Source organism: Protobothrops mucrosquamatus, unplaced genomic scaffold (genome assembly GCF_001527695.2).
Source record: "Protobothrops mucrosquamatus isolate PMUCROS unplaced genomic scaffold, P.Mucros_1.0 scaffold192, whole genome shotgun sequence".
In the NCBI taxonomy this organism is placed as follows: Eukaryota; Metazoa; Chordata; class Lepidosauria; order Squamata; family Viperidae; genus Protobothrops; species Protobothrops mucrosquamatus.
In genome coordinates this window covers 274,095-294,343 of record NW_015386548.1, presented here as the reverse complement: position 1 = coordinate 294,343, position 20,249 = coordinate 274,095, and the positions used below count along the sequence as shown (strand labels likewise).

At 37.7% G+C, this 20,249-nt stretch overlaps 1 protein-coding gene across 1 annotated transcript in view; it reads right to left on the bottom strand.

Moving 5' to 3' along the window:
* Positions 1-17,202, bottom strand: part of MCM3 (minichromosome maintenance complex component 3) — a 21,934-nt gene extending 4,732 nt beyond the window's left edge. Inside the window, exons 1-15 of the mRNA XM_015813764.1 lie at positions 17,037-17,202; positions 14,256-14,368; positions 12,182-12,390; positions 11,416-11,546; positions 10,866-11,104; positions 10,171-10,279; positions 9,040-9,193; positions 8,432-8,563; positions 7,186-7,394; positions 6,275-6,449; positions 5,961-6,087; positions 4,931-5,081; positions 4,359-4,499; positions 3,063-3,166; positions 2,214-2,305 (exon numbers count right to left, since the gene is read on the bottom strand). Of these exons, the coding sequence (XP_015669250.1) occupies positions 2,214-2,305; positions 3,063-3,166; positions 4,359-4,499; positions 4,931-5,081; positions 5,961-6,087; positions 6,275-6,449; positions 7,186-7,394; positions 8,432-8,563; positions 9,040-9,193; positions 10,171-10,279; positions 10,866-11,104; positions 11,416-11,546; positions 12,182-12,390; positions 14,256-14,368; positions 17,037-17,120 (2,170 nt within the window). The 5' untranslated portion in view covers positions 17,121-17,202. The remainder of the gene's footprint in view (positions 1-2,213; positions 2,306-3,062; positions 3,167-4,358; positions 4,500-4,930; positions 5,082-5,960; positions 6,088-6,274; positions 6,450-7,185; positions 7,395-8,431; positions 8,564-9,039; positions 9,194-10,170; positions 10,280-10,865; positions 11,105-11,415; positions 11,547-12,181; positions 12,391-14,255; positions 14,369-17,036) is intronic.
* Positions 17,203-20,249: the final 3,047 nt, after the last annotated feature.

Below are 20,249 nucleotides of genomic sequence, written 5' to 3'. Positions count from 1 at the left end.
CAGGCGGGAGGTGACGAGAGCTTGAGTGACTGTGCGCAAAGCGTCCCGGTCCAGAAAAGGACGCAACTGGTGAATCAAGCGAACCTGATAGAACGCCCCCCTGGTCACGGCCGACAAATGATCTTCTAATGTCAGCCGTGGATCCAGGAGGACACCCAAGTTGCGTGCCTTCTCTGAGGGGGCCAGAGTTTCGCCCCCTCTTATCTATAAACAAATCTTTAAAACCTCATCATTCAAGCTTAATTCAAAAATACATTAACCACCAGAAAGAGCAACATACTAAAAATCTTAATATTTAATCCCTTCAAATAATGTCCCACACATTTCTTATCATTTTTGCTTTGTCTACTCTCAGAAACTGCTTTCCAAAATTTAACAATACATCTTTCCTTTACTTTCAACACCATAGCTTATCACTGTCTCTAAAAATACAACAAAAAACTCTTCTTCCCATTATCTTATTTTTTTAAAAAAATCTTTAAAGCCTCATCATTCAGTTCTGGTCAAGAAAAACCTATTAAGAGCTACTAGAAAGAACATCATAAATATTTTAACCTTGATCAAATAAACCAACTTTATATTCCTTTCTTTTACTTTTAAAACTTTTGGTGTCTATTCTCTTTAAATAAAATCCTAGGAACTTATTTTTCATTTTTTCTTCTTTTCTTTGAAATTCCTTCATTAGTTTAACAAGTCTCTTTTGTAAGTCTAAGATAAGATAGTTGTCCAAGTCACTCTTCTGATTATTTATGTGTCCCTTTTAGTTATTAAGCCATCAGTCTGTTTCATTTGTAAGTAATGTGTAACCACTTTTTCCATATCATTCTTGTATCTTGTCATTTTTAAATTCATATTCAAAACAATCTATAGTAATTCTGAGTTGCATTTTCTTCTATCTTCTCATTTAAACTCATTTTTATGTTGGCAGATAATCTTAAAACAGATTTCTAAGTGCATTGTTGCCAAATATCCTTGAATTCTTCCAAAGTTAATTTTTTTTTCATTTTGTATTAGTGGTTCTCTACTCCTTTAATTATAGTATTTAGTTCCTTCTGGTTGCCTCTATTGTCCAGCCTTCAAAGTCTCCTCTTACCATGTTTTTCTCTATTCCACATTTGGATAACCCACTGTGATGAAACTTGTCATTCTAAAGGTTCTTAATATCCCAGAAGTAGTTAACAAGCCATTTATAGAAGTAATTAAGAGAGGATACATCCAGTGTCTATTTGAAGGCCCTGAACTACAACTTGGGCAAACCTGATTCTCTTGGCTCTCAAAGCATTAAACCTGCCAGTCTTCCCATGGGGGACACCTATATGGAACACTATTGGCAATTTCAGGTCCCCCCATTTATCCAGAGAGGAATTTCTAGGTGCCAATCCATTTGTCAGCTTGTTGTTCTGCTGCAATCATTGGTTCTGTTAAAAGCAGTCTCTCATTGCTTCCCCGGACATCCCAATCTTTCAGAATCTATAAAACCTCTTGGGAAAGGCAGCAATAAAGGCTGGCTCACAAGATATGAAGATGGTACGATATTTTATTATATAGCTACCCTAACCTTATGTGTAGCTATTACACATATCCCTGGATAACAATAATAATGAATAAGGAAGTTTTAGACTGCATCAGACCATATATGTAATTGGATTCCGTGATTGCCATGACAAAACATTTCAGTCTGGTGATGTTATGCACTCAAATTCCTTATGGAAAAAAAATCAGTTATTCTAGGAAGGATTGAAGATATCAGGCTGGCAAAGAACAAGCTGGATAGATACTATCAAATAAGATACAAATAGTCTTCATTCAGTGACTGCCTTGTTTAGCAACCATTCACAATTATGGTAGTGTTGAAAAAGTAACTTTGGGACCAATCCTCACATTAATGGTATTTTCAGGTCTGTAAAGCAAAGGACAGCTAAAATAAGATTGTAAGCACAGTTGTGATTTCACTTAATGACCAAGTTGCCAGTCACAATTGTGGTTTTAAATAAGGGCTACCTATAATGGTTAAAAACTGCAAACATTAAAAAATAAAAAAGATCAAATCTACCAAGCCTCTGAAAGATGTGATCAAACTGATGAAGACAGTCAGATATAAACGAAATCTTTTCCAAACTCCAGAAGGATTGCACTGTGCATCAAAACTCACAGCAGAACAGACTTAGTTTGCCTGAATCTATTCCTTTATCAGTCTGAAAGAAATGACTTACTTTCTGGCATTTCTGCTTCTGCGTCACTGAAGTCATAAGGATCCTGTGTTTCCCCTTCTGTGGGTGACTGCTCACCGGAATCTGTTTTCCTTCTGTAGAAGGACATTAAGTTAATAGTAAGCCTTTTAATGAATGATCTTCAAAATATATTCATTTAGAAGATTTACACAGCCATTTAACTTGGATAATTGCAAGTCAACACAACATACAATTAAAAACTCTCCCAAAATATAATAGTTAAGAACCAGGCAATATCAACACAAGGCAAAATCCAGAAACTAAGGTATCAACAACATGACTCTTGTCTCCAGGAAGACGGGTTCATTTATTGTATTGCCCCAACATCTAGGAGGAAATCCAAATTTTTAAAGCTTTTCTGCTGGCTAAATATTATTCCTTGGGGCTGATGAAAATGCATTTCATTTCTTCTAAAGAGACCATTCTGAAGAACAATTATGGATAACACCATCCATTAATAAAGAGGAAATGAAGTCTCTACATCTGTTTTGGTAACAGGAAATAGCTACTAATCTTAGGACTCCCAAGTGCCACATAGTTCAACAGTATTTGGTGCTAGCACGTAAACCCCAAACAGGTCAGCACATGCAAGACACAACAGGTCTCAAAAGCATTACCAAATTCCAAGGTTATAAGTACGCAGTTTCAGGGAAACAACTCCTCAAGTTAATCCCATCTGGACACGTTGATGAAAAAGGCCAATTATTCAATTCCATTTTAACGCTAACAGTCTGTTTGTCAAGTCTGGAGGATCAAGGCTTTGTTTTAAAATCAAGGATTTATTTTAAAATCTTGTTTTTTAATTTCCCCTATAACACTTTTCTTATCTACCTCTTTTTCTTTCTTTCTTCCCTTTCTTGGGACATTTCACCATCTGTCTCTTCTTCTGGGTCCTCTTCAGTCTGCTTTTTCCGCTTCTTTTCTTTTTCCAGAACCTTTGAAAGTGGAGAGAAATCAAAGAGTCCATATCTGGGCCAATCAACTGCTGCTCAGAAGCCCAGGATGGTCTGAGTTCCACAGAGGAAGACAGGAGCCGCATGTTTCTTCCTCCAAGGATGGGAATCCCTAATGGTTTTAAATACTAATTTCAGCCTCAAAAGAAATAAAACCATCCAGTATTTTAGTTTCAACAGACGTAATTGCCTTAAAAACATCTGGCATCTCCCGTGATAGGATTAAAGCTACAAAGAAAAATCTCAAACAATCACTAGAAAAGTATCACAATTTCCTCCTCAGCAAGTGTCATAAAGTTGCTGATGAAACTGAATTGTAAGTCTGGCTCAAAACCAGATGGCCATTTTACACACTGTGTAATCCTGTCACAAGGCTGTCTACAGGACAACCTCCATCTCTTTCGTAAGCACTTCAGACACACCAAAGAAATAATTAGTCATTCATTATGGGTATAGTTTCTACTGTCTCTACAAGTCTTGGCTGCTGGCAATGACTGAAAATGAAACCAATGACCTACATTGGCATCCAAATAAGGAGGGGCAGATTCCTGTACACGCTTGAGTGGGACATTTCATGCCATCTCTTCTGCTCATATCCTTTTGCTTCGGTAATTTTATCTACTGATCGCGGTATAAATTGAGGTATTACACGACAAGTAATGATATCAGTAACATCGGTTGAATACACATAGTCCTCGACTTACAACAGTTTGTTTAGTGATCTTTCAAAGTTACAACAGCAGTGAAAAGTGTGACTTATGACTATGGTTCAGTTACGACCTTGAAGCATCCCCATGATCATGTGATCAAAATTCAGATGCTTGGCATCTGGTTCATATTTATGACCGTTGCTGTGTCCCTGAGGTCATGTTTTCACCTTTTGTGACCTTCTGACAAGCAAAGTCAATAGGAAGCCAGGTCCACTTAACAACCAGGTTACTAACTTATCAACTGCAGTGATTCAGTTAACAACTGTGGCAAGAAAGGTTGTAAATATAGGGCAAAACACACTTAAGAAATGTCTCACTTAACAACAGAAATGTTGGGCTCAATTGTGGACGTACGTCGAGGACTACCTGTTCTGAAGACACTTCTATATTCAAAGATGCAAACCAACCACTATTCAGCATCAGCCCAGTTTTTAATTCTTTTCTTACAACTCTTGTTTACTTACCTTTTTGAAATAAGCAAATTGTACCAGCTCTACAGCAGCTTTGGCATCCTGCTTCTCAATTATTTTACTCATCCTGGCTTTAGCATGTGCAGTTGACAGCCGGATCAACGTCTCTAGAGTTCGGGCTGTAATAGGGGAAGTCTGAAAAGAGCAAGTCAAGTCTGAATGCTTTTGATGATGAAAAGATGATCAACATTCGAAGTGTTGTGCACATGTACAGACGTAAGCATGTTTGGTGCAGTACAACAGTATTTTAGGACTGGGTCCTATTCCTGAACTAGACTTCTCCATTCATACAGGTATTAGATGGGAATTCAATGAGGTTGCTGTGTATAAAAATGGGGGCATGCCTCCAAAATCCTGGCTAGCATTCAACACCATGCTAGATGGCCTATTTTATGAGCCTTTCCAGATCATGAAATTTGCAGCATTTCTGCATCCCTTATTCCACACAGAAGGGGATTTCCTGTCAAAATTCAATTGGACGTTAAGATAAAGAAAGATTTCTAGACTGAATTATGATTCTCAAAGCAGTGCACATTGCAAAAAATAGAGCTTGATTTGTGACTCACCCTGGCATTGTCAGAGCTGATCTGCTCCTGACTGCGAAGGGAAGAATATTCCTGGGCTATGAGGGCTGCTGCTTCCTCGGTCAAAACTGGCTTCAGCATCTTGGCAAAATGAATATACTTCCTCATGAACTCCATGCTTACGATCTTCTCTCTGAGTGTGATCAAACAAAATGCATAAGCTTCCGTTTATTAGAGGGTAATAGGAGTCTAATTACCATCTCTGGGGATTTTTGGCTGGGAATCACTGATTTGTAATTAAACAGAAACAGCATGCTCTGGGCAGATACTGAGAAGCGGAGCTAAAGAAACCAACAGGTTGACTATCCTTTAAGAAAATGTGGTTGCTGAAATTATGCTCCTTGATATTAGTCTTAATACCTGAGAGTGGAATTTTAGGATGCAACTATAAACCAATTCCTGAACTCAGAAACGGTCAGACTTGCCTTAGCTTTCTAATTAAGAAAGATCCTTTACAACAGACATGTCAAACTCGCGACGTCACATGACGTCGCACAACGTATCAGAGCTTTTTTGCCATTGCCGGCAATGGGGTGGGCGCGGCTCCGGTATGATGAAACCGGCCCACGGGCTGGCAGTTTGACACCCCTGCATTACAATATCAGGTTGAGAAAGATATAGTTTACTAGAAGTCAAGTGAAACATAGTAACGAGAAGCCAGAACTGAAATTCACATGCCAAAATCCCAAGTGTAACTTTTTCCTCCAAAAAGGTGCCTCCCGTATTTGATCCCCTCACGTCCACTCAAATTTAAGAGATATTTTTAGAATGGTCTCCTGAGGAATGCAGCTGGGCTCCATTCCCAGGCAGTTGACGTTGAGACAGGAATGGTGAACTTTCATTCCCCTGAAATATGCTTCCCTCCCACCTGGTCCCTAGAGTTCAAGGCAGACTGGCACTGAAGGAAGTTCTCGAAATGTAGTAGTGGAGTATCGAGGTGGCATCTGACAGAACCTCTATTCTTCATGGGCAAGCACTATTTGACAAGACAGTGAGTGAAGGAAATACTTACTTCCGCCTCCTAGGTCCATGCAATAGGTCGTCATGCCTTTCATACACTTGTAGCTCCTGATCTTCCTCCTCGGTAAAGGAAGGGTCCTCAGTGGCCAGCAATTCAACTGTACTGCCTAAAGGCATGGCTAGAAAAGTAAGGGAAAATATTCCTTAGGGTTATCTAGAATATATCAGTACATTAAACAACACTTTCGTCTATTGAAATGTATAAAATAATCTGAACTTTCTGAAATAAGTCAGAAAAGTTTTATCTAACATCATAGAGAATATGTTTGACCCAGTTGATAGATTTCAAGGAAGTCAAAGACTCACCATCTCCATCCTGTTCACCAGCTGCTCTGTAACGATGCATTCGCAAGACATGGTCTGAGATTTCCCGATCTTGTTCTGGATCCATTTGATCCAAAACAATGAAGAGCAAATCAAACCGGGACAGCAAAGAATCCTGAAGGCCAATATTCTCCATGGGAGTTTTGTATTGGTCATACTGCAAAAATGCAGGAAAAGGTTAGCGAGTTAGCAGCTCTTATCTGCTAGAATGTTAAGATTTCACATTATCTCTACAAACACATACACAGAGGGGGGGGGAGAGAGCTCAAATTTCAAATCTTGTATTGCTTCATTATGCTGTTGTTTTGAGCACAGCAGATGTAGAGGAAGGTCAATCAAAACTTCTTCTTTAGCAAAAATCACATAATTCAAAATTTTATTTCTTTTTCCCATCTGCATGCTACATAGGAAGTGATTTTGTATATGTTGTAAATACAAATATTTTTTCTACTACACAGACTAAGTACATTTATGAATCTATGTGATATATGGAGCTGAGAATACAAAAAAAACATTCAATAACAATGCAGTATGTAATAAGCAAAAAAACCCCAATGAAATACAGTATTAAAAGGAGGCAGACAATACTCCAGTAGGATGCCAATCTTCATAGATTTGGATGACCAAGTGCAAGGAAATAGTAATATATGGACTAACTCTGGAGAATTTAATGAAGTATTGCTGTGTTCCACAAAAGCAGGCACGAAAACATATAATCAGTTGAAAAATCATACTGACTTAAAAAAAATCCTCAATTTAAGAACTATGGGCAATAAGTAAGCAACTAAGAACTATGGGCAATAAGTAAGCAATATGATATCAACTAAAAATATAACAGTAGTAGCAGAAAGTTGCCACCTAGCTTATCAAAATGAAATCCCTTCCACGCTTACCCTTCCATAGACTGGATTCGCAGCAGCTAATACACTGCAACGGGCATTGAGCTGGGCCTGAATGCCTGCTTTGGCAATAGTAACACGGCCTTGCTCCATCACTTCATGGATAGCAGTACGATCAATATCAGACATCTTATCAAATTCATCAATGCACACTATTCCACGGTCGGCCAAGACCATGGCACCAGCTTCCAGACAACGTTCTCCTAAGGATGGGGAAACAAAGAGAGGGCTAGAAAGTATATAAAGGTTGAACAGAATGCTCTCGTGAGTTTCTAAGTCAGGATTAGACTACTAAAGTTCTCAAGCCACCTTAAGTACCGTTTTTCCACTACTGCTCCATTCTCTGAAAGAAATAGTAGTATTATCCCATCTACTGAAAAGCCAAGGTAATTAACTGAAAAGTTGACAACACAGTCCCTGTATAATCACTTCTCAAAACGGGACCCACAATCCTTCCAAAGTAAAATGGTTTAATTTTAAAGATTTAATTTTTTTAAGAAAACATTTTGTTGTTTTTAAATCTTAATGTGAGATTAACCAATTCTAGCAAAGTTTCAGATATTATAGGAAGGTCCTGGATTATCACACAATTAGACCTAGGTGGCTAAAAAACATGACAGTCCCTGATCATGCTGCTGTTGTTGGGGGCTTTTTTGCAACAAAATGAAGGTGGGTTGTTATTGCCGCCTACTGGGGTAAGTTTTCTTTTCCAATCTGACCTAAAGACCTGGAATTCCTGATACTTTTCTGTTCAAATCCTAACTAGGACTGACCCTAGTTATTTTTCAGTCCAAAGCATGACAGGATTTTGAGCTATTTCATCTATAATATACACTAGATGTAATTATGAAGGATTTGATATCCTCACTCTTTTATGCTAAATAATATTCTATTCCATGCCATGCCAGCAGCAGTCCAAATGACAAATAATGAATAAGAGGGAATTGTCTTGTCTGTCCATTTCAAATTTTGTGAATATAGCCCAATTCACGCTGGCTTAAGATTTAATTCCTTAGCATAATACTGCATCACTAGGTCACTGTTTTACTTATATCTCAAGCTCTTTGTTCACTGCTATTCAAATTTTCAAAATAGACATAAAGCAACTCATCAATAGTAGGCATAAATTGAATCAATCAATCAATCAGTCCTCTTGGCTGCAGTGAGACTATCAGCTGCTTTTTTTCTCTTGACTGTACCACCTGTTCCCTTTGCACATCATTTGCTTCTAAGTTCTCACCAGTTTCCTGATCTGTTGTGACAGCAGCAGTCAAGCCTACTCCAGAAGAACCCCTGCCAGTAGTGGGAATGGCCCGAGGAGCAGTACATAACACATAACGTAACAACTGAGACTTCGCAACAGAAGGGTCACCTGAAAGTACAAGAGATACTGTTTAGAACATAGAATCACAGAGCTGGAAGGGACCACAGAGATCTTCTAGTCCAGCCCTCTGCTCAAGAGAGGTGTCTTACACTATGCCAGTCAAATGATTGTCCAGTCTATTTTTGGAAACTTCTAGTGATGGAGCACCCACCACAGGTGGCAAGCTATTCCCTTGCTTAATTGTTCATGGTCAGAAAATTTCTCCTTACTTCTAGGTTGCATCTTTCTTTGACAAGCTTCTATCCGTTACTTCTTGTCCTGCTCTCTGGTACCCTAGAGAATAACTCAATCCCCTCTTTTTTGTGACAGCCCCTCAAGTACTTCTCCCCCCAATCCTCCTCTTTAATAGATTATAGACATATCTAGGTCCCTCAAATTCTACATAATTGCCAGCTGCACTCTCCTATTATAGGATATGATCAGTGTTTCTGGAATATTCAAAATGCAAGGCCTCCATGACATACCAATCAGTAGGATATTAATGTCCCCTCGGAGCCGGCTTCCATTCTCCAACACTTTTTCAACTCCTCCCAGGAGCATACACAGAATTGCCTTCTTGATGTACTCATGCCCATGAATGCTGGGAGCCAGAGATTTTGAAAGCTGTTCAAAAACATCCTAGATGCAGGAAACAAATGGGACAACATTGAACTAGAATATCCACATAGGAGTAAAGTCAAAAAACAGTATGAAGGGGGGGTTACCCTATTACTTCATAAAAAGTATTGCTTCATCAAAAATTAAAATATTACATGCTAGCTCAAAAATGTGAATTTGGGGTAGAAAGACCAAATTCATTTCTCATTATTCTTAACGGTTTGCTACATCACTGAAACTTGTGTGTGTGTGTGTGTGTATGCTTGATATATCACTGAAACCTATATATATATAGGAGGCTATGTTCATCTCACTGTTTAACATCACAGGTCATTTTGCTACAATATGTAAACAATTTGAGGGGCATACTTTTTTTAAAAAAGGCTAATGGAAAAAAGATTAAAAGAACACAAAGTAAAATTTTTATACAATCCAAACAGAAACAGGTATATATGCAGATGGTATGTATAGTGGTGTAAATAAATTTAAGCAAGAATGGACCCTATATATACTGTATGTCACACAGCAAGGCAAATACAAACATTGGTTTCTACAATTTATAAATACCGAAAAACAGTTGGAGTACAAAGAAGGGGGAAGACAGAAATCAAATATTTATCTATATTATTTTTAGTTGTTTATTTCTTTTCTACATGTTAATTACCAATAATACAGTGGAAACCTATACTTTTTATATCATAACAGTAATTCAATGTGTTTTGAGATCCTGGAAGTCAGACAGTGTATAAATTCAATAAATTATTTGCCTAGCACGGTCAACTGTACCTAGCATGAATTGTATAACTTCAGTTTTTGTTGTCCACTTATTATATAGTCTGAAACCTTTTTTAAAAAAGTAAAAGAATACAAATATCCATAATTTTCAAGTACTTTTACAATTAATCATATTTGTACTTTAAGACAAACCATCCCTGGGCATAACAGACCTGAATTTCTATGAACATGTGTAATGAATCAAATGCCAGCATCCAGTTTACCTTTGAGTGCTGTTTGCTAAATTTTTTAATCTTGCTAACATCTCTAGATGAATATTCAGGCTGGACTTCCTTGCTCATTTGCTTTACTTGGCAAGCAATCAGGATGGTCCTGAAAAGGAATAAATCAAGACAATCACTCTTTTTCCTTTTATGTTTAAACATTTCTCTGCAGCTTTACAGGAACACTAATACCAGTACTATAAATGTTATTAGCTAAACAAATACCAGATTAATTTAAGGCTTCTACTGCATTGAATTTCAAGAGTAACCATCGCGGGAGGAATCTCTTGGCAAGTTCTGATGTTGAGCACAGTCCAACGTGAAGACCCTATAGCTGTGTCAAAGCTAAGGCAAATATTTTAAAAATAACAGTTTTTATTTTTAACTCAGTTTAGAATGAAAGAAAATGCCTCAGGAGCATAGATTCCACTACATTCTAATAATTGCTGTATTTCTTTAGCACTATTTTATGTACGTGGCATGTTCACCGATAGACCAAATTATTTTCCCAAATACAAGGCTTGAAAGTCGCTGGAAATGCAGATTCTAAAAAGCCAAATTTTTAGAAGGACAGCAAAACAAAAGCAATGACATTATTCTGGGAAATGGTTTTGTTGCAGGAGAGCTTGATGCAACATGGATCTCAAGGCTTGGTACATCAGCCGAAAACCAATAAAGCAGCTTATACTACTAACCGAAATGTCCCTGAAGTGTAGCCACCTCTCTTGCTTGGCAGACAACGGAAAGTCCCAATGATCTGTATTCGGTCTCCTGGCTTTACTTTGTCTACCAGGTCATCATCTAAAATGATGTCTACAGAGCGAGGAAGTTGTCCAGCTGGTGCTTTCTCTGGCATCTCCTGGATTGTGATGGTTTGATGATCTTTGTAAGTTGACAGGCCAAATTCTGTCTCAAGAGGATTGTTTTCTTCATCCTACAAGAATGTACTTTTGTTTTTTACTAGTTTTTTTTAAGAGGGTTTTTTGGTTTACTTGCTAAAAAGTGGGATTTGAATTTATATTCCCCATATAAATATGCTATGCAGATTACTTGAATTCTTGGGTACATGTTGTGCCACCAACATTATTTATATTATTTATAGCATTAAATACTGAGCACCAAATTTGGGGGTCGAAAAATATTTAACTATATCATGTCTGTATCCTAATATCTTTTACAATTCTTTCATAATAGAGACACTTCTTTTCTAGGAGCTTGAAAGCCTTCTGAATCCACACAGCTCACCTTGGTGGGATAAACAGCAGAGGATGGAAAAGCTTCCAGGGAAGTCAAATCAGTGTATCGACGCTCAATGGTTTTCTTGGTCGCAGGGCAGTAATGCACACTTCGAACCACCTTTGGGCGCACCAAAGAGCCTACACGGGAATAGAAATAGAAAAGGCATCTGGAAATAAAGAAAAGGGCTAAGCCAACCCTCAGTCTGAAAACTTACTTCAGATGTTCCCATGCTAGATTGCAAAACATTACATGTTTTAAGTTGATGTAACATACCAGGTCTTTTCACATCAATTGCACACTCAATCCCATTAAATTTGTTTTAATCTATTCCTAGACTGTTTTAAAGATAACAGTGGATAACACTGCATCACAATCTGCTCTAAGCCCTTAAAAACACACACAAAAATATTTAACACAAGTACTTTCAAATGATTCTTCTGAATAACATTCTCAACATTCTCGTTTTGATCCTGAATGTATAATGTTTAGCTTTATTGGAACAATTATTACTTAAATGTCTATTTCACTCTTTTACAAAACCCTGGAGAGAAAGAAAGCCTCGTTATTCATGGAGTACATTGGATAATATATTGTTAGCAGGAAAGTAGGTACCACCATGTTCCTTCCTCCCCCCCCCCACACAAGTCCCAAAGATTTCTAAAACTGAAGGAGTTACTGCTTTTTAAACATAATCATTCACCAATCATATTCCATCCATTTGGAATCAAAAGCTGCTTTGAACAGCTTTTAGTGCACAGACTGCTTCACTCACATTTTGTAACAATACCCTCCACACAGACAATACAGCTGAGAAACTGGGATGTCAACGTCCGAGGTGTCACATGTTTAGATCCAAAGCTGCCTTCTAACCCAATATAAAAATCTTCATACTGCTTCGAATATGTAGCATCCACAGAAGCAACAAAGTCTTTCAGGGCACGCTGGAAAGCCACCAATTCCTCAAAGGCGTTGTTCAGCAAACTGCAGCAAAGATGAACAAGAGTTTTAATGTCCTGTCAGAAAAAGCCTATATCATAACAGGAAAACAATTCTCATTAAAACAACCCTATCAAGAATTAACAATGTTGTTAATTCCCAGTGCTTCTTTCAAAATAAAGATTGCATCTGTCACTGTAATCTTTAAGTAAGCTAACCATCTTTAAATTTTCCTATACTGCACTTACCTAGAACCTTTGCTATTACCCTGAGTCGTGGTTAAAGATCAGAAATTAGGCCCTCACTTGCTCAATGACAAGCATCAGAGAAAGTCTAGCCATACAAACACTAATTTTACAAAGTTAGAAAGGATATTTTGATTGTCACTGAAATTTGTTATTTTTAATAAGACCAGTACTGTAGAATATTTGGTTTATAACATGTGCCTTACTGTGTAACTAAAGGAATGTATAGATCAGTGGTGGCGAACCTATGGCACGGGTGCCAGAGGCGGCACTCAGAGCCCTCTCTGGGGGCACGCGCACTGTCGCCCCAATCCTAGGCCTTCAACTGGATTTTATAAAACCTTTTCACTTTAGGCCTCCGCCGCTATGTGCAAAAAAAAAAGATTCAATCAATCGGTCAATTTCAACTTCTCGCGGGAAAAAAAAGATCTTGCAAAGTTGGAATTGATTGAACTTTTTAGTCCCACCCAGTCTGCCGTTACCACCGCAGCCACGCCCACCCAATGGGCCACACCCAGTCAATGGGCCACACCCACCCAGCACCCTACGATGCATAAGTGGGTTTTAGGTGGCAGTTTGGGCACTCGGTCTCTAAAAGGTTCGCCATCACTGGTATAGATTAATGCCCAGATGGATTAACATATAATAACAAATATTACAATTGTTGACAACATTCCAAAAATAGAAATAAAGACTTCTGGATGCTCTTTTAATGATCCTTATTATTCTATGCACATCAGTAAAATGGGGGAATTAGAAAACCCTGGTCACAGCAACTGCCCAACTTTGTTTGGATTCAAAATCCTCCGAGTTGGCCTTGTTAGTACATAGACTAAAGATTTTCAGCAAATTCTCTCCTAGTATTTTACATACTGAGAAACCAAAACAAGTCCCAGAGGGTGACTCGTCCCTAGGAGTCAAATTCACCAGAATACCAACTTCACCATTTCATTTTGCCATCACTGAAGCAGATTACATTTCCCAATATGTTAACATAATCCAAATGACCTAGCTTTGACATTCAAGTATTTCAAAGATAATATATTATGGACTACTCTTCTGCCTTCTTATTTATAAAAGCCAAATCTCCAGGAGATTCTTCAAATCAAAACTTCATTTCTTCAAGTTATTGACTAGAAATCTAACATTACAAATAAGACCTGAAACATGGTAAAGCATTCAACAATCTTCATGTATAAGCAAAATTACCTCTGAAAATAGTCATTCTTTCCCATGATGGTAACCTTCATGCAACAAAACTGCCATTAAGTAACAGCATTTTGTCTTAGAGTGATATAAGGACTTATGTTAGCCTTAAAATACCTTACATAAAGTTCATCAGAGTGACCAGGAATATTACAAGGGCTGAGCCAGCCATTGTCTTAAATCAGAATAAAAGGCACAACCTAGAAAAACATTCTGTAGGGATTCAATCACACTATAATTAGCAGAAGGGAGATGGGTTAGTGTGTACAGACTATGATTATTGAAAACTTTCCTTATTCGGTTCACAAATAAAATAATGGTCCAGAGTGATTCCAAACACAAAGCATGGTTGCTTTCAAAAATTCCTAAATGAGACAGGGACTGGAAGACATACATAAGCTACCCCAAGTTCCTTTTCTGGGGAGGAACCAAATACTTTGCTAACATTCTTATTCTTACCGACTGGCTCTTTTCTCATTCTTTCTGCGGAGGTCATTGATATTCACAATCAGACGATGTCCATTGTCATTAATCATGTCCCGGACTTTACTCTGGTAAATTCCCTGATCTTCCTAGAAGGAGGGTAGGTAAGAAGAACTGTTTAGACAATGTTAATTCATTTATTCTGATTCTATGGAAAAATGGCCAAGAGGCCTTCTACTTCATCATGGTTTATTCAATGTTCTCTAAGTGAAGTTGGATTGTGTTTCCTCTCATTATTCTCAGTGACACAAGTTGAACTGGGTGGAGAATAACTATCACAATGCTTAAAGTTTTGCATTAAGTTTATTTAGTGAAATTGTATCATGCTCAAATTCACAAAAATAAATACTTTCTCTTTCTGCAATCACTTTAATAGGACTATATACTATAGAACCTGTCTACAAAACTCCCTAAACCACTTTTTAAGCTTCATACAGCAGCTGCATATAACAGCCACACAAGCCCGTGAAAAGACGCATCTGTTATATGGAATGGAAACAGGTGCTATACTTGTATTCTTGCATGCTTCAGAGCATTATACATCCCCTAACTGAATAATTTTGCCCTTGTTCTACAAATGAAGAACATGCATAACATGGTTTTGTAACCGGCAGATAAATACAGTAGATACGTTTTATGCAAAATACTGTGAAAGAATTGATCAGATACATCCCAGAGCAGACTGCTTTAATTTTTTTTTCTTTAAAATATAACACAATAACAAAAAGATGCTGAGTTTTCAAAATCTACAATCATTTAATTCTGCTTTTACATAAATTTTACATATTAAAAACTCTAATATGGGATCCACATACAGTACAAGCTTAAAATAATATATTTAACATAGTATTGTTTGCTTTTGCTAAAATAGTACATTAATATAAGTGGAAAAATGCATCCTGATGAAAAGCCAATATTTCCTTACAATTTGAGCAATTTGATTTTGTTTTTTAAAAAAATTATATAATTTCTGACAAAAATCAGAATTGGTCATCCAATCCAAAAAAAGAAAATTAAAAATGTGTAAAGCAAACTGTCTTTGCATTCATTGGAAAGAAAGTATTGGAATTCAGGGTATGTACAAAAAAATACAAGCAACATACAGAAGTGAACCTGAAAAGCTATTGACAATAAATGTCCCATTTTACAAAGCTCAAAGGACACCTTTCTAATAAAAGTGCACACCTTCCCAATTTCACCTAAAAAATGAAACACTCCTACTAAGCAATTCTTTAGATTTTTAAAGGTAGCTTTACAATTCTAAATAAAATGAGGACTCTCTGCTTGTCTGGAACAATAAGTGATAAAGAACTTCCAACATGACAACAGTTATTTCCCACCCAGTTCAACATGTATTACTGAGGACAATGAGAAGAGCCACAATCCCCATTTCTTCCATCCACTGAATAAGCCATGTGCAGCTAAAAATTCTCTTAACCCTTAACTGGGGAAAATTCCTGGATTCACTTATTCTCTCAATGAAAAGAAGGAAGCATCCATCTAATGCAAAATAAATAAAAGGAGGGCATACAGGTAATCCTTGACTTACAACAGTTCATTTAGTGCATTCAAAGTTACAATGGCACTGAAAAAAGTGACTTATGACCATTTTTCACACTTAGAACCATTGCAACATCCCCATGGTCACGTGATCAAAATTCAGATGCTTGGCAACTGATTCATATTTATGACGGTTGCAGTGTCCCTGGGGTCATGTGAACAGCTTGTGTGTTTTTCTGACAAGCAAAGTCAATAGGGAAGGTAGATTCAGTTAACAACCATGTTATTCCCGTAACTTAAACAACTGCAGGGATTTACTTAACAACTGTGGCAGGAAAGGTTATAAAATGGAGCAAAACTCACAAATGTTTCACTTAGCAACAGAAATGTTGGGCTCAATTGTGGTCGTAAGTTAAAGACTACCTGTACTCTTATTATATCAGTTGCCCTATCCAGATCTTTTCTTTTAAGAGAAGGAATAGTTTTCTTCTTTCTAGCTGACATTATTCTAGGCAGTTAGGGTCCCACATGGATTTAAATAGTACTTCAGGTTGTTTTGGTTTTAAGGAATTTATAACATTCCTATCCTTTCCTCTTGTGTATCATGTTGTTTCAGCTGAGAGCAGGCACTTTCCAGATGTTTTGGATTTCAACTTCCATTAGTTCTAATTAGCATGGGCAATAGCAAGGGATCATGGAGTTTTAGTTAAAAACTGACTAGCAAAATAAAGGTAGTCTTTTACAATCAAGTTTGGTTCCTCGTGATTTTATTAATAAAGTATTCCATATAAGTCCTGCATCCAAGTGAAAGCCTATATAAGGTTTAGCCTCTATTGATCGCTCCCTTCTAAGGGACTGACCTACCATGGAAGACAGCTGCACGAAAAGGATTAAAAACAACGTGCTTAAACCATTATTAAGCAGCTAAACCATTACTTATTTCATCCTTCACAAATTATTTGGGGCTGTGGAATTATACTCATATATTCTTAATGGAACAGATTTGAAACTCGTCAGGTTAAGTGCTATTCCTTCCAGGAATTGTAATACAACGTATCCGAGCAGAGTGCTTATCTCCTTTTAGAAAATAAATTATCTAATCCCATTTTAACTCCTCACGAAGTAGATTCCATCCATTATTTTGCAGAAAACTGTTTTCCTGAATTCCTCCCACGACAAGATCTTGCCAATAAGCATTTTTACGGCTTAGTAGCAAGACTGTCGCTTGGATAAGCCCAAACTCTGACCCCTGCTCACCTCATCATCCAAAAAATCCAAGTAGTCTCGCTGAGCTTCTCGCAATTCAGCATCATCCAAAGTAGTTGGCGCGGGTGCTGCCATCTCAGACTCGAGATGAATTCCCCCCTAGGCTGCTTTTTCTTCCACGCATATACAGGCAACCACACTAGAACTCTTCCTGTAATTCTACTTGGCGCGAAAACCTGATCCTTTTTCCCGCCAAACTGCACGGCGGTTCTGCCTTCTCCCCGCCCCCGACATTTTAGAGTTATTGCACCAGCGACCAATAAAATCGCGCATATTTTACTCTACGGGTGCGAACGCTCCGAAATAATCGCCAATCAATGAAGAGAAGGCTATGTGGGTGGGTTCGATGCGGGTATGTTTTGGCGAAAGGTATTGTGGGAGTTGTAGTGTCTGAAACTCAATTCTTTGGATTTTTGTTTGAATTATCCATTTTTCCATTTATAAGCTGAAGTCCTCATTTGGAAGAACTGTGGTTCGCCCACTTCAATTTAAAGAGGAAAAAGCACACGGGATCTACAATACTTTGTTTAGAGAGATAAAAAAAGTTTTCTTCAATGGCAGTAGACCGGAAAAGGCCGAGTGACTTTGCTTTCCATATGTATGATGGGAAGCGTAGTTTATTTGTATACCTTAACAATAACAATTACAAAATAACAGAGTTGGAAGGACCTTGGAGGTCCTCTAGCTCAACCCCCTGCTCAAGCAGGAAACTCCATTTCAGACTTTTAATTCAAACTATTGTTGGACGCTCCCTTTGCAATTCTTCATCCCGTTGTCTTCGTTTTATCAAAAGACTCCGCTGTTTCTTTTCTGTATAAATATTCTTCAGGAATAATATATATATACATATATTCCATGAAATATTATGGTATAATAATAAAAAATTACAGTGTTTCAAAGCTAGGTATCAGATCTGATCTGCAAAGATTCGGATACCCGCTAGATATTGGGAATGAAATTTAGAAAATCCAAATTGCTTGCTGTCATCTAGGGGTCATCTGGATTTTTGAATTATTCAAGACTTCGACATTCTTAACCCAAATTTGTCTTTGAATTAAAGGGAACGAGATGGAGAAAAATTAACATTTATTTCTATGTACTGTAGCAGCTACCGGTAGCTACCTAAGCGAAACCATCAGCAATATTTCCGGTTCTCTAAAAATAGTTTTCTTTATTCTCCAGGAGGGGGAGCATTTCTTCATCTGTTTCTGTTTAAATGTTTCATTTGTACCGGGAAAAGACCAATGGACAGCTCTTTAGAGCCAAAACCAACTGGAGGATGGAGGATATCAGAACCATATTAATTCGAAGAAAAAAAATTACTTCCTACTTTTCTGTAGTACCTCATTCCTGATCTTATCAAACTACCTCCATATCTTATCCTACAAGGTTGCTATTTACATTGTATAAATTAAGTATTCAGATTGCATTTACAGTCTACCTTTGTCATGAGGATACAGGTTATAAAATATCTCAACTATCTTCACTGGTAGTGATAACTAGCCATATCCTCCATACATTTCTCTCACCCATTTTTTTTTAAAAAAATTCCTGACTAGGTGAGCAGGATTGAATCTGATAAACAATTGGGTGGGAGATCATTAGAAAATCACAGGGTTATAAGCTAGACTGAGAAGATGAAAAAAGTTCCCAGAAGACACCAAATGCAAATCAGATTCTGACAGAAGACAATATTTGTAGCTCAGGGTTGAACTCAGGGATCTTTGGTGCTCTCTGAGATTGACCTGTGTAAACAAAGAACCTGGAAGTATTTTTTACTGCAATGAGTAGAAGAGGTGTAATGACCATTATCTTCTAGCAATAGAATGATTCAGCAGTGAAGCCTGGAGCAACAGAAGCAGCCATAAAAACCAGTTATAGGTATTTGCATTACAATTCAGCTCATGTTTAAGAAACAGGATAACATCCATTATTTTTCACCTCTAGGTTTACACTGAAAATAGCTGGGTGTGTTGAGAGATTTTATTTGGAAGAATCATAAAAAGGTCTTGTAAGCAATTACAGTGTCTTCAAGTCAATCTTGACTCTTTAAAACTGCTTGAACTGGTCCCTGCAGTTTTCTTGGCAAGTTTTTTTTTTTACAGTGGTTTGCCCTTGCCTGCTTCCTAGGCCTGAGAGACATTGATTGGCCCAAAGTCACCCATTTTGCTTTGTGTCCAGGACTGAACTACAACTTACCCTCTCCCAGTTTCTAGTCTGGTACCTTAACCATTATACCAAACTGCCTCTTGTAAGCAATTAAAATGCTGTTTATTATTGAGGAAGAGAAGTGGGGCAATAGATTTGTGGCCAGATATGTCAGAGAACACTCTTGTCAGAAGATACTCTATAGCAGACATGTCAAACTCGCGACGTCACGTGACGCCGCACAATGTATCGGAGCTTTTTCGCCATTGCTGGCAATGGGGTGGGCGCGGCTGTGGTATGATGAAACTGGCCCATGGGCCGGCAGTTTGACACCCCTGCTCTATAGCCTTCCTTCAGTGTCTATGTAGTCTTTAATAAGAGGGTCCTCAAAACATTGGCTCTTAAAGATACAGTCCTCAATGGATATGATGGTCTTTAATGGTATATGCCTCAAAAGGTCATCAAAACTATTTTTTTGTGTATCTTGTACATTTGCCAGTTTGCTTTCCTCATTTGGAAAGCCAATTTGCTATAGTGGTTAAGGCCTCCGGCTAGTAACTGGGAAATTTATGAGTTGTAGTCCTGCCTTAAGCATGAAGCCAGATGGATCACCTTGGGTCAGTCACTTTCTCTCAGACATAAGAAGGCAAGAGTAAACCATTTCCACAAGTCTTGACAAGAAACTGGCAGGGACTTGTCCAGGCAGTTACCAGGAACAAAATAGTAATAATTTCCTCATTTGGGCATTTCACATTCTAAAGTACTTTTTCTTGTAACTTGACACTGCTATAACTTGACACTGTACTGCATCGCATGCATCTCTTTTTAAAGCCGATAGTATGTTTTCTAATCCATGGTAACTATTCAACTTTACCTTTTATTACTGTATGTTTGGGAACTCCTCCCAGCTCTGGTGTTTTGAGAGAGATTATACTCGCTTGAATTTTTGTTCCAACTTCCTGTTTTATAGTCCCTTCATGTTTCAATGGTTTCTTATTTAATAGTTTGTGATCCTGCTGAACATCTTTGTCCATTTTCCAATTTCATATGTTGGTT